The sequence below is a fragment of the Microtus ochrogaster genome, unplaced genomic scaffold (assembly GCF_000317375.1).
Source record: "Microtus ochrogaster isolate Prairie Vole_2 unplaced genomic scaffold, MicOch1.0 UNK1, whole genome shotgun sequence".
NCBI classification, from domain to species: domain Eukaryota; kingdom Metazoa; phylum Chordata; class Mammalia; order Rodentia; family Cricetidae; genus Microtus; species Microtus ochrogaster.
This window is the reverse complement of record NW_004949099.1, coordinates 28789475-28803271: the sequence shown is the minus strand read 5'-3', so window position 1 is coordinate 28803271 and position 13797 is coordinate 28789475. Positions and strand designations below refer to the sequence as shown.

Here is a 13797-nt window from a genome sequence, read left to right as displayed (position 1 = left end):
TGTACAGGAGGGGGCTGTACTGGGTGGTAACGCTGCCCTGACTGTACAGGAGGGGGCTGTACTGGGTGGTAACGCTGCCCTGACTGTACAGGAGGCATTCTTAGTCTGTTTTTGACCAAGTAGTGATGAATTTAGTGACATAAGACGGAGTACTTCCAAGTTACTTTCAGAAACTATGCAGTTGTTTCTGGGGGAAACATCCCCTAGATAAGGTCAGCTAGAGCCTGGGGAAATAACCCTGATGACTGACAGTGGGACAGTGTGTCATTGGCTTCTGCACAGCAGAAGGCTCCACCAGCAGAGCGAAGGGGCAGCTGACAGAAAGGGGATTTGCCAGCTGTATACCAGGCAGGGGATTAGTATCTAGAATATATAAAGAATTGCCATCAGACTCCCAAAACTTCAGTCAATAAATGGAGCAGTGAATTGGACAGATGACTTTTAAAAGGAGAAACACAAATGGCCAATAAACACATTTTAGCAGCTTCAACACTGTTAGACAAATGTGAGTTAAAACTACTCTGAGATTCTGTCTCATCCTAGTCAGGATGGCTAAAACTGAGGAAACAATGGCAGCAGTGCTGGGGAGGATATGGGGGAAAGGAACCGTAGTCAGTGCTGGTGGGAACATAGAGTGCTTCTGCCCCTGGAAATTAGCATGGCGGGATTGCATGCAAGAGGGGAGAGGACATCACTGAGTAGCATTTCAGAGTGATTCTGGGATCCTGACGGCCCTTCTGAAGGCATCTTCTCCACTACTCCTTTGCTTGTTAAGGGTCACACTTCTCAACATTGTCATACCGGGGGCCAGTGAACCTTGGGAGGCAAGCCTCATCTTGGTTGGTCTGTGTGTGTCTGGACCTCTATAGGTTTACACTGTCTTTGTCTCGGGTGTGGAGAATCCCCTAGGAAGCAGATCGTTTGGAGTACTCACTGACCCCCGCTTCTGGTCACTGTGTCCCTGGCCTTTTCTGTTAGTTGGAAGAAGCAGCCAAGAGAGCAGGAAGTGAGTGTTGTCAGTGGGCTCTTGTCCTCAGTGGGACTGTGTCAGCCGACAGCACCATAGACGACCTATGTGGGGAAAACAGGGAAACTTTCCCTGAGTTCTCAGATTCTCGTGGTAAATGAAGAAAGGGAGGCTCAAGGGATGAAGCGACCACTGTGAGCACACTTCTCCATTTCAGAGCCTGTTTGAACATGTCTCGAGGCCAGGACGAATGAGAAGCCCATTGCCTCAGAGGCAGCCTGATCACCTGTGCGGTGACACTCAGGATAGGTACTATTTGGCAGGTCACTGTCCCATCCAAGGACTTGGGAGGAGGGAAAGTTTGGTTTTCCAGTCTCTCCATTCCCACGCTTCTCCGTTTTCCCCCAGTGGTCAATGTTGGACTTCACGTTGCCACCCTCCCTGGACTTGGGTAACCCCACCTGAGATGTGAGGCCTTTGCATGTGGTAGAGGAGCTTACTGAGCAACTCTGGCGTTTCACCAGAACACTGACAATCAGAGAAGGCCATAGCACTTCCTCTCCTCCTGACCCTCAGAACCCGGTTCGCGTGGGGAAGAGGTCTGAGCCAGGGCTTTGCTGTGGATGCTCATTCTTAGCACTTTTTAAACATTGGGAAATGGAATCTGCTTCCAGAACCTTCTGCAGATAGTTTTCTTCCATGGTTCCCCTCCTCCTCTGCAATATGCCGGTGTGAATGTGCACATCTAGACAGAAAAGGTTTCCCATGGCCACAGAGCCTCCTCTATTGAGGCTCAGGGCACTGGTATTGCAGGGGCCTGAGTCACCTTTGTCTTGTTGGCACTTGTGGCCACAGCAAGACATGTGACACATTGGACCACTGCCAAATGTTCTTGGGTCAGGTGGACACCAAGTTTGTACAGCAAGAGACAGGCTTGTCCACCAGGGAATTCCACTGCCTCGCTCTACTGAGAACCCTCTAAAGCAAAAGATAGTATGAGAGTTACAGATTGTCTTTATGATGGGGATCCGAAGGGAATCACAGACTCACAGAATACCGGACTAGGTGGAAGCCGCCATGTCCCACTGCTCTGTCCCGGGGAGAAGTGAACAACCGCACAAGTGTGTTTCTGCTCTGACCTCCCAAGAGAGCGAGCACACTTCTCTCTGCTTATCAGTCTGCATGTAGCACCTCAGACAGTGCCCTAAGGGCTGGTACCACAAAAGCTACAGGCTGAAACCATGGGTGACTATTAATCTGTAATTCTTAAATAACCTGTATAGCTAAAAGACCAAAGCTTCAATATGAATATAAACAATCTTTGAACAGATGTGCAGCATGAGGACAATGACCTCGAAACTGTATCAGTATAAAAATATCTTGATCAGAGGTAAGAATATATGGTGCAATATGACAAAAAAATATCCTTAAAGTGCATCATCAATATACAGAATATCTTAAACAGAGGTAGAAACATACATACAGCATGACAAAATATTTATATTTATGTATAAAATATTGTAAACAGAAATAGGAATATGTACAATATAACAAATATAATTTGAATTTGTGTCAATATACAAATTACCTTAGACATAAATACAAAATAATTTTACATATGTATCAATATACAAGAATCTATACCAATGTAAATTATCTGTAACTAATAATTCACAAGTAGATAACTAATCTACCTATTATCCCACCCCATTCAATTCCCCTTTTTCTTTTTCAAAAGAGATTTCAGCTAATGACCAGGCAGAATATACCGAGGTGGGAAATCAAAACAAAGATAGGGAGAGAGAAGGTGGAGTTGGGGAGATGCCATGTAGCTGCCGGGGAAGCAAGATGCCAGGGCATCACCAGCAAGCCACAATCATGTGGTGATATATAGATTAATAGAAATGGGCTAATTTATAAGAGAGAGCTAGCCAGTAAGAAGCCTAAGTCATTGACCAAACAATCGTAACTGATACTAAGCCTCAGAGTGGTTATTTAACAAGTGGCTGCAGGGACCCAGTGGGCGAAGAGAAACCGGTCCAGTGGGACTGGCGGGAGGGAGAAAAATCTCCACCTACAGCTCTCTGAGCAGGGAAGGGAGAACCCAGATAGAAGATTAGGGGATTAGAAAGCAGAGACGCCAACAGGTGTTCTTTTATTTTTGAATCCCAGTTAAAATTTATGAAGGCCGAACTCAACTTTAGGACTAAACTCCAGTTTTGCAAACTGCGGATAGTAACCCAGCTTGGAACTGAGTTTAGGGATGGGAAAATTTAGCAGCCATTAAAAATTTCTGCATGCATGATTACCTAAAACAAATCAAATGCAAAAGTATGCTGAATTGAGCTGTCTCCTCTGGTCATGCATGTCCATGTCATATCCCGTGACTTCCCTGAGCCTTGGTTCTGAGCATACTCCATCACTCCATGCCCAGTGCCAGCGAACTCCAGAAACCATCTTGGCTCATACTGGAGATGACTTTGTTAGGATTCTTAGCCTTCTTTCTGCACCCACCTAGTTTTCTGCTCTTATAGAAACTATGGAAACTATGGATCACTAATGTTTTTCTGCCAACATTCCTCAGCTAGCATTGAAGTGGTGTCTGAGCTAGAGAGGTGGCTCAGTGGTTAGAAGTGTGCACTGCTTTTTCTTGCAGAGGACCAGGGTTCAGTTCCTATCACTCACATCAGGGGCTCACAACCATCTGTTAGTCCAGTCCTAAAGGATCCACGGGCACTGCATGTACACGGTGCACAGACACAAAGCACCCATACACATAAAATAAAAATAAATGTTTTTTTAAATTACTTTCTTTGCTTGGTATTATTTGATTTTGAAAACTCCTGCTTGAATTACTGCTGACTTGAGTTTCATGTAAAATAGCTCAATAAAACTTGATTGGCCTCCAGGACAGAATTTCTAGCACTTTTTGTAATGGCTCCAAACAAATCATCTTTTTGTTTGTTTGTTTGTTTGTTTGTTTGTTTCGAAACAGGATTTCTCTGTGTAACAGTCCTGGCTGTCCTGAAACTGATCCTGTAGACCACGGTGGCCTCGAACTCACAGAGATCCCCCTGCCTCTGCTTCTGCCTCCTGTTTGCTGAGATTCAAGGTGTCCATCCCACTGCCTGGCCCCCCTTTTCCATTTTGTACTACATATTTATCCAAAGCAGATTTATTTTTTAATCTTTTTTATTGATTTTATTGAGCTCTACATTTTTCTCTGCTCTCCTCCCTGGGTCTTCACTCCCCTTCAGCCCCCTACCATGGTCCCCATGTTCCCAATTTACTCAGGAGATCTTGTCTTTTTCAACTTCCCGTGTAGATTAAATCCATGTATGTCTCTCTTAGGGTCCTCATTGTTGTCTAGGTTCTCTGGGATTGTGATTTGTAGGCTGATTTTGTTTGCTTCATGTTTAAAAATCACTTAAACACATGTGATAATTGTCTTTCTGGGTCTGGGTTACCTTACATCAATATGATGTTTTCTAGCTCCATCCATTTGCCTGCAGATTTCAAGATGTTATTTTTTTCTGCTGTGTAGTACTCCACTGTGTAAATGTTCCACATTTTCCTTATCCATTCTTCAGTTGAGGGGCATTTAGGTTGTTTCCAGGTTCTGGCTATGACAAACAATACTGCTATGAACATAGTTGAGCACATGTCCTTGTGATACGATTGAGCATCCTTTGGGTATATACCTAAAAGTGGTATTGCTGGGTCTTGATGAAGGTTGTTTCCTAATTTTCTGAGCAGTCGCCACACTGCTATCCAAAGGGGTTGTACCAGCTTGCATTCCCACCAGCAATGCAGGAGTGTTCCCTTTACCTCACAACTTCTCTAGCATAAGTTGTCTGTGCTGCTGGGGTTATATTTAGGAAGTGGTCTCCTGTGCCCATGCATTGAAGGTTACTTCCCACTTTCTCTTGTATGAGGTTCAGTGTGGCTGGCTTTATGTTGAGGTCTTTGATCCATTTGGACTTGAGTTTTGTGCATGGTGATAGATATGGATTTATTTTCATTCTTCTACATGTTGGTATTCTGTTATGCCAGCGCTGTTTGTTAAATATGCTTTCTTCTTTTCCATTTGATTTTTTTTTCCGTTTCTTTGTCAAAAATCAGGTGTTCAAAGGTGTGTGGATTAATATCCAGGTCTTTGATTCCGTTCCATTGGGCCTCCTGTCTGTTTTTAAGTAAAGCAGAATTCTTAGTACTGACAGATTATAAAATGAAAATATTGATCAGTCCCAAAAGATGTTGGAGAATATTCAGTCAAGATTTAATTGTTTATTAAATTCAAATGAGATGTACATCCATCTCATTAGCATGCAATTTGCTTTCATCTTTACTAAATGGTAGAATGTTATGTATACCAAAGGACTGTTCTGTGGTACATTGCTTTACATTTTTTCTTTCTTTTTGGTTTTTCAAGACAGGGTTTCTCTGTGTAGCCCTGACTATCCTGAAAGTCTCTTTTATACATCAGGCTGACCTCAAACTCACATAGCTCCACCCACTTCTGCCTCTGCCTCCTGAGCACCAGTATTAAAGCTGTGAACCCCTACGCTTGGTTTGCAGTACATTTCTTAATGATTATTATCCACAAATATTTGATTTATACTTAATTTATAAATGTATATACTTGGGTCATGTAAAAGTTTCTTGGGCTAAAAGGGTTTGTGAGGGAAAAGTTTACAGAGCCCTAAGGCTGCAGAAATGGGCAGTGGTTGCAGTGCTAACTGCTCTGGCAGAGGACTGGAGTTCTGTTCCTAGAGCCCAGACCAGGTGGCTCATGACCGGCTGTAACTCTAGGTCCAGGGAATCTGACGACCTCTTCCAGCCTCCATAGCCAGCTGCATGCACACGCTTGGCAGTCACTTATATTCATGCATGCACACATGCAAACATGCAAGCATAAATCTTAGAAAGCAAGCAAGCTCGGTCCTAGACAGCCTTTCCTACAGTTCACTCTGCTCTTACGCGGGGGAGCTTCCTTTGTGGTGCAATAGCAGGTGGATGGTAAGAGCCTCTTAGTGGCCACCCATCCAAATTGCAGCCTTGTGCCCTTCTGGAGTCACTGCCTTAAGCTGTGGTCTGAAGGAGGGAGCAAGGTCTTTACTGTCACTCCAGGGAATGCAGGTGGTTTTAACAGCATGGATTTGTTGCCTCTGCTAATGGCAGTGTCTGGGTATAATTGTAGCAGTTTTGTATTCAAAGTATTTTAGTAACTTTTGATATTCAAATTAATCTTTCCTCGGTGTTTAAAAATTACTCTAGTGCAGTGGATGTTGAGAACTATAAGTGTCATTTGATTGGGATTTTTTTTTTTTTTTTTTTTTTGGTTTTTCGAGACAGGGTTTCTCTGTGGCTTTGGAGCCTGTCCTGGAACTAGCTCTGTAGACCAGGCTGGTCTTGAACTCACAGAGATCCGCCTGCCTCTGCCTCCCGAGTGCTGGGATTAAAGGCGTGCGCCACCACCACCCGGCTTGATTGGGATTTTTTTAAAAAAAATTTTTTGATGCTCTGTTTGTGTGTGCGCACGCATGTGTGGTGTGTACATACACGTATCATGTACATGCAGTACCTGCAGAGGCCAGAAGAGGGCCTCTTATCTCTTGGAGCTGAAGTTACAGGTGGTTGTAAGCCACCCAGCGTTGTTGAGATTAAACAAAAACAAAGGCTGTTGTCTTCTATCCTTTGTGGCGTTTTAGATTCTTAAAACAGGGTAAGGCTATGGACATTTTATGGTCCTCGTGGACCAGCGCTGCTTTGTGGGACCAGGTCACACTTGGATAAATTCTGAGTGGAGTCTGAACCCTGCCCCTACCCCCATCTGCAGACAGCCAGAGTCCCTGAGAAGTCCGGAGCTCAGCCTCTGGAGTCCTCAGCCCTTATGGTTCCATGCTTCCTGGGGTCTGTGAATCTGCGTGTGGGGTACAGTGTGCATCTCCGTGCTTTTCCTGGTGCTGTGGAGGTGTGTGTGTGTGTGGGGGGGTCTGCCCTCATCACTGCTGCCCCTCTTGCTCCTCCTGGGTGGTCTTTGTCTGAAAGTGGCCTCAGTGCCTTAAGCTGCCCTCAGCTTGGCCAGGCCACCAGGCTCTCCAGCTGAGGTTTAGGAGATGTGCTGTCTTACCCAAATGCTGCCTGATCAGTCTGTCGGTTCCCCCATGACTCTGCTTTTTTGTTATTAGCTGAAAGCCACACAGGTGGTGATTTTTCCCCAGCTCACTGCAGCTCAGCAACCAAGACCTGCTTGCTCAGGGCTGGAACCTACATGGCCACAGTGGCCTGGCTTGCTGGGCAGCCTCTGCTGGCTGAGCTCAGCTCTTGGTTCTGAGATCTGGCTCTGAGCATTGGTTGCTATAGTTCTGAGCAGCATTGTGAAAGGTGCTTTCTGTTAAACCAGAGGGCTGGAGGACAAGGGCTTGGTCACTGCAGTAGAAGTGTGGGCCAGACTTGTGCTGGGGCAGACAGTGTGCCTGCCACTTCTTTTATCTCTGCTGGCTTGGGTCTGCTCACCTATTTGCCCAACAACCCTTCTTTAAAACACACACAAAAAGTGAACAAGAACAGGACAGCCACAGCCAAACTATAGAAAAGAGGCCGATTTCATTGCCTCTTCTCCCCAGCTGTTCATACCTGTGATGGTGATTCATTATTTAAAAGAAAATAAATACCCCTCAGCTGCCTGGGCCCCTGCCTCACATGGCCCTGGGCCTGTGAGAGGGTTGTGCAATGTCGAAGGGCAGATCTTGTACTGGAGGGGGGGGGTGCCTGCCCTTCCACCGAGACAGTGACATCAGCCTGGTCACCATGGCTGTGGTCAGACGGGAGACACGCCAGTGCAACCAAGTGGCTGGTGTGGGGAGCTGTGGTTTGATGTTTTGACTTTAGGTTCAACCATGGCGAAGGGAGTGTGGGGGGAAGGGAAAGAGAACAATAAGCTGTGGCTCAGGTGGAAGGTTTGTTGTTGAAGGTTAGCGTGGTAGCACACTCCTGTGATCTGTGATCCCAGTTGAGGCTTTGACAGGAAGAACAGGAGTTTGAGGCCAACCTGGGCTACAAGGTGCAGACACCCCCCACCCCATCTCAGCAAGTGAGCGAGGGAATACACACTGCTGTTTTGAAAAGCTAAGTTCTGTGTTTTGTTGGCAGAAAGAGGTGAGAAAGCTGCAGCCAGTTGGTAGCGAGTCTGGCCATTGTCACTATGTCCAGAACGAGGAGTCTTAGAATCAATCCTCAGGTACAGGATTTCAGATGAGGCTGTGCGCTGGTCCAACATGACTTTGACGTCACTGCTCATGTATGGCATCATGATATAGCTGTGTGTTTTCCCTACCCACCCCTGTGCATGTAGTGCTAAGGGTGGTGCCAGGGCCCTGTGTGCCTAGGACAGTGCTTGGCCTCCAGCCCTTTCCTTTCTATTATTATTTTTTCCTTAAAATAAATATGATGGGCCAAAATATCGCCCCCCCCCCCAAAAAAAAGGAAAGAAAGAAAAAGAAAGAAATCTTGCTTATCTTTAATTGGGGGTGATGTTTAAGGAGCGCGCCTGCGCTGCTGCCGTGTGTGGAAGTAGCAGGTGGATAGCATTTGCATGCGCCTGGGTTTTTTCTTCAGTAATAGTGCTAGGGATAGAACTCAGGGTCTCATGTCCTAGGCAGGTGCTCTGTCTCCATCCCCTGCTGAAATCGTCCTAACCTTCCTCTGCCACGTACAAGAGTATAGCAAACAGACTCTAAGATACAAGCATTGGACAGCTTCCTTTGGGGGGCAGGTGGGCCCAAAGATGAGCAAAAGGGTGCCACTGGCCAGATCTGATCACCACTGAGGATTGTTGCCCTTCCTTCAGCTCTGGGTTAGGGAGGTGTTGGTATGACCAGCGGAAGATGACATGCTTCCTGTCTGCAGCCCACCTGAGCAAGCCATTCCCTTCCCCTGTGAGGTTATGTGTTGCTCATGCGGTCCCCAGTGCTGCGGGGGATGCACACCCTCACTTGCAGGGGACTCTGTGGTTCCTTCAGAGCCCTTCGTCCCCACTCCATTTCTGGAAAACCTCCAGTGTCCTTTTCTTCTCTGTGCTAGCCTCTGAAGCTCATTCCTGCGTGAACTTCAAATGGAGCAAACACCTACTTCTTTAAGGCTGCCACAGCCTGGGGGCATGGAACCCAGCGCTTTCTCTACCAAGCTTGTGCGGTGTGGCCACCGAGTGACTGGCCTCTCCACGGGTGACTTCCTAAGTGATGGGGGCCTCTAGGTGGCTTCTGTCCTGAGACTGGGCCACCCTATCGCTGCTGTCCTGAATGACTGCTCTTTTTTTGGACCCCTTGGAACTTGTTGCTGTGGTGATTGTTTCCATAGCAAAGTCTGTTGCCCCAGCAGGCAGCTGATGAAATGGCTCCTGAAACTCTGGGGTCCATGCTGAGCCTGCATCCTCCCCACTCCTTGGCCCCTGCCAGGGGTGTTGGGAAACACTGGGCACAGAGTATGGGCAGTGTAGGCCTTTGTGTGTGGGTCGGTTTGCAGGGTAGCGACTTCCTGGGGTCTCATGGGCTTCTTCGTCGGCTTACCGTAGTCTTAAAGAGGCATCTCTGCTCAGTAGAGGAAGAAGCTCAAGAAACAAGGCTGGGGAAGGAAGGAAGCTTGCACCTTCTCAAGGTCCGAGGACCAACACTGCTTAACCTTGTTTTCTGAAACCAAAAATTAGCAGAAAGGAAGCTGAGGCCCACCCAGATCAGCCAGAGTCTGCGAGAGTGGCCGGCACAAGAGTCCATGTTGAGCTACTCTGTGTAGTATGGAAAGTTCCAGTTTGCCCTGTGGCCAGAAGTCTTACAAGAAATCCTGCCGGGGGTGTATTGCAGGTCACTGTATATTTGCAAGTTTATATCTTGCTTTCTAAACTGGCAGAGTTTTTATTTTTCCTGGTGGGTACTCCGAAGGCCTTTCCCTCCCTCCTGTCCCCCAACAAAACCGTGTTTGTCACCTCTGACGCCTGTTTGACGGCCACACATCAGTGATGATATGAAAGGAAGTGAGTGGTCACAAAGGCGGCTTTTCTTGGGTACCACAGCACCTCGGATGAAGTCGACTTCATGCTAATGTGACTCTTAATTGTGCCTGGTGGAAACCAGACTGGCCAGGCCCCAGAAGCCAATGTGTACTGCCCAACAGAAGGGTGTCTCCGTGGGAAAGAGTGAGCCTGCCCACTCAAAGTAATTACAGCTCTTGTTAGAAATTTTAGAAGATACAAACCCCTTAGTATTGAACGGCCATGCTTGCCCTGATCCACAGCCACGCACAAATTTAATCTCTCAGCTCAGAGCGCCTGACAACAGCCCAGAAAGTCAGGCCTGTCAAGGCAGAGCTGGATCGGAGCCCTCGTGAGCAGCTATCTGTGAAACACATTTTTAAGAGTTGCAGCTTGGGGGTGGTGAGGTGGCTCAGTGCTTGAGATCTGCTCTTCCAGAGGACCTGGGTTCTGTTCCCAGCACCCATGGTGAGCAGCTCACAACCGCCTGTAACTCCACCTCCACAGGCTCCAACAACCTATTCTGGCCTCCATGGGCATGGCACACACACACCTTCAAAAACTGTAATAAAAAGCAGCGAAATCAGCTTGTCAACAGTGGTTTTATACACTTTCTTAAAGGTATAAGGTCGAATTCCTAAGAGTCAAAGGGCCTTCTGAGTTTAACTTCCCTTTGGGGATTCCTCATGGTCATTTTCCCCTCGGCTGTTTATAGCAACTTTTCAACTTAAACTCTACCCTAAAGAGCCAGGGCTGATGTCAAATGTCCCCTGCTTGGCAGTGGCCGCATGCCCAGACCACGTTCTGAGAATGGCAGTCTGCCTGCTGTATTGCCAAAACTTTCCACAGAGAGAAGTTTTGCAAGGGGCTGGGCGGGGGGCCAGGGAGCTAGGGGACCGTGGAGACCACAATGGGGTGCTTTTCCTGCTGGCAATAATATCCCCATTCCCTTCACATAGGTGAAGCTTCTCTCAGGGGAGAACCCAGAATGCAGACCCTCCCGGTGGCTTCTGCCCTCAGCAATCACCGCACAGGCCCACCCCCCATCAGCCCCAGCAAGAGGAAATTCAGCATGGAACCTGGGGACAAGGACCTCGACTGTGAAAACGATCACATCTCCAAGATGAGCCGCATCTTCAGCCCCCACCTGTAAGTTCTGCCCTTTGGGGCTCATGCCTTTGGGCTGGGCTGTGCTTCCCTTCACCTTTCTGCCCGTACACCATTATGATTTCATGAGTTATTGATAGAGGACATTGTTTATAAGAGATAAGTGGTGTTCATATGCCAGGAAGGTGTCAAGCTGGCTTTAGTGACTGGTCCAAAGATGAAAGCTTATTTCCTTTCAACTCCTACAACCTCCCTTTTGGAGGCCAGCAGCCGACCTCCTGTGGGCCTGGTCTGGAAAACCTGGCTTGGTGTACTCTGCTGGCCATAGTGCACATTGATAGTGGGTGTCTGTCTTTACACACCCAGTGAATGACAGTGGCTACCTGTGTGTGTGTGCGCCTATGTCTGTGTGTCCGTGTGTCCAGTACTGTGCCCTGGGGAGCACTCCTTTGTGCCTGTGGCTGGAGTTAGCCTGGAGCCATGGTAAGAGAGCCCTCTTGGTGTCAGGAGACTAATTCTAATCCTTGATTGGCACTAGCATGCCCTAGTCTCTGCTCTGTCCCTCATTTCCTCCCTCCCTCCCTCCCTCCCTCCCTCCCAAAAAACTTTCTTTTCTTTCTTATTAAGGTTTTATTTATTTTTATGTGCATTGGTATTTTGCCCGAATGTATGTCAGTGTGAAGGTGCCAGATTCATTGGACCTGGAGTTGTAGACTGTTGTAAGCTGCTATGTGGGAACTGGAAATCGAATCTGGGTCCCCTGGAAGAGTAGCCAATGCTCTTAACTGCTGAGCCATCTCTCCAGCGCAACCCTTAAACCCCACGAAGGGGCTTAAGCTGACGTTCTCTGAATTTGTGCTGTGGCCTGGCTGGCATTGGCTAAGGCAGTGCATACTGTTTTGTATTTTCAGGACTTGATGAGCCCAGGATGTCTGGGCTATGGCAGTTGTGTAGCCAGTCTGTGTCCCCCGGGTGCAGATAAGTAGTTTGTAATCACTGGAACTGCTCTGCAGACAGGGCACAGTGGTGCAGGCAGCAGGTGCAGTCGCAGGACCCCTCTTATGGACAGTGTTCTGCAGCTGGAGGCGGCTCTGGCCTCTGCTTCCTCAACCCGCGTCTTTCCATTCCACGCATGCCAATCTGCCTGGTCTGTTGTATTCAGTCATGAGACACTGACAGAGGTATTTATCCTCAAATAAATCACTGTAGTGTTAGTCAGAGGCTGAGCCTGCAGTCTGGAGCCTGGAATTTGCTACACTCAGGAATCCAGTAGCAGAGGCTTGTGCAAAATAGCGCCCTCTCTCACTCCCTGTATGGGAGGGGCTCAGATGGCTGCTCGTCGCTGAGACGCCTGGCGTCCATTCTTTTATTACTAGAGTCTCTCATTCTCTTCCATCCAGCTTTCCCAAACCCAAATAAATGACTTATGACTCTTTGCTTTCTTTCTTAAAGGGAGGGGAGGGGAAAAAGAGGCAGCCTCGTGACAGTGCAGGTTGGGAGCATGCTTTAGTTGATGTCCTCATTCTGTGACTGGTAAACTGTGAGGTGTGGGTCTGGTTCTTCGGTTCTTACAGTGTCTTTACTGTAAGGTGGCAACGATCAGTTTAGCAGATAGAGACCCTCAGAGTTAAAGCAGGTAAAGACTTCCTTGGTGGAAGCTACGGCTTTTTATCGTCAATGATCTCAGTGTTCAGATGCCAGCTATGACAACAGTGGTGTGTGGTGTTGAGTGTTAGAGAGAGTGTGTGTGTCTTTGGGTGCCTTGGCACACTTTGACGTCCCGTGGGGCCAGTGATTATGCCTTCTTGTTAGATTATACACTTAGTTCAGTAAGCCTGGTGGGGTCAGTGCTCTGCTTTGTTTGTGTCCTTGAGGATGGATCTTAGGTGGCCCACACCAGCCTTGAACTCACGGTAGCTCTGTCCCTCATTTCCTTCCTTCCTTCCTTCCTTCCTTCCTTCCTTCCTTCCTTCCCTCCCTCCCTCCCTCCCTCCCTCCCTCCCTCCCCAACACAGTGATTATGGGCCAGCACCACCACACCTGGCTGTAGTTAACAGTGTGAGAGTGTTAAAACAGCTCTGGAACTCGGTGATTGAAAACAAGAGCTTGCAATACTGGCCTGTGCTGACACTCTGAATAGCTTTAAGCCTGCACAGTAGCACTGTGAGGGCTAGGAGTGCTGCTCTGTGCGTGGCAGACCCTGCCTGGATGTACAAGGTCCTCTGCTCAGCTCCCAGCACTGCCAAAACAAGAAAACAGTCATCAGGTTAGGTGCACAGCTCCCGATTAGCATCATTACACAAAGTTAGAAGAAAATAGAAACTGCACCCTCATTCTGCCAGACTCTCTGGGCTCCCGTAGCTAGGTGGCTTTTCCCCTATTTTTAAAATTGTATTAAAATACACATATCATAAATTCTCTGTGTACCATGCATGCATGCATATGGGTTGCTGCAGGTGCGTAGGTATGTGTGCAGGTCAGAGACTGACATTGGGTGTTTTCCTCAATTTTGCTCACTCTTGTTGTTGGTACTTAGTATGTTGTTTGAGCTGTGGCATGTTCTTTGTTTTTGTGGCTAAGAGGACAGTAGGAGCTCTTAGCTTTCGAGTCAGGAATGGTCCTCCTGAATTTCTATCTTGAAAGAGATTGTAAAGTGTGCATGTTCTAGCTTTCTAGAATTGCTAATGGTGTACCA

General features: G+C 47.5%; 1 protein-coding gene across 3 annotated transcripts in view; it reads left to right on the top strand.

Moving 5' to 3' along the window:
* The window catches only part of Vgll4 (vestigial like family member 4), a 113634-nt gene that overhangs the window by 74253 nt on the left and 25584 nt on the right, over positions 1–13797 (top strand). For all 3 annotated transcript variants that reach the window (XM_026788326.1, XM_005365033.2, XM_005365032.3), the window contains one exon: positions 10955–11144. In XM_026788326.1, the coding sequence (XP_026644127.1) occupies positions 10955–11144 (190 nt within the window). The remainder of the gene's footprint in view (positions 1–10954; positions 11145–13797) is intronic.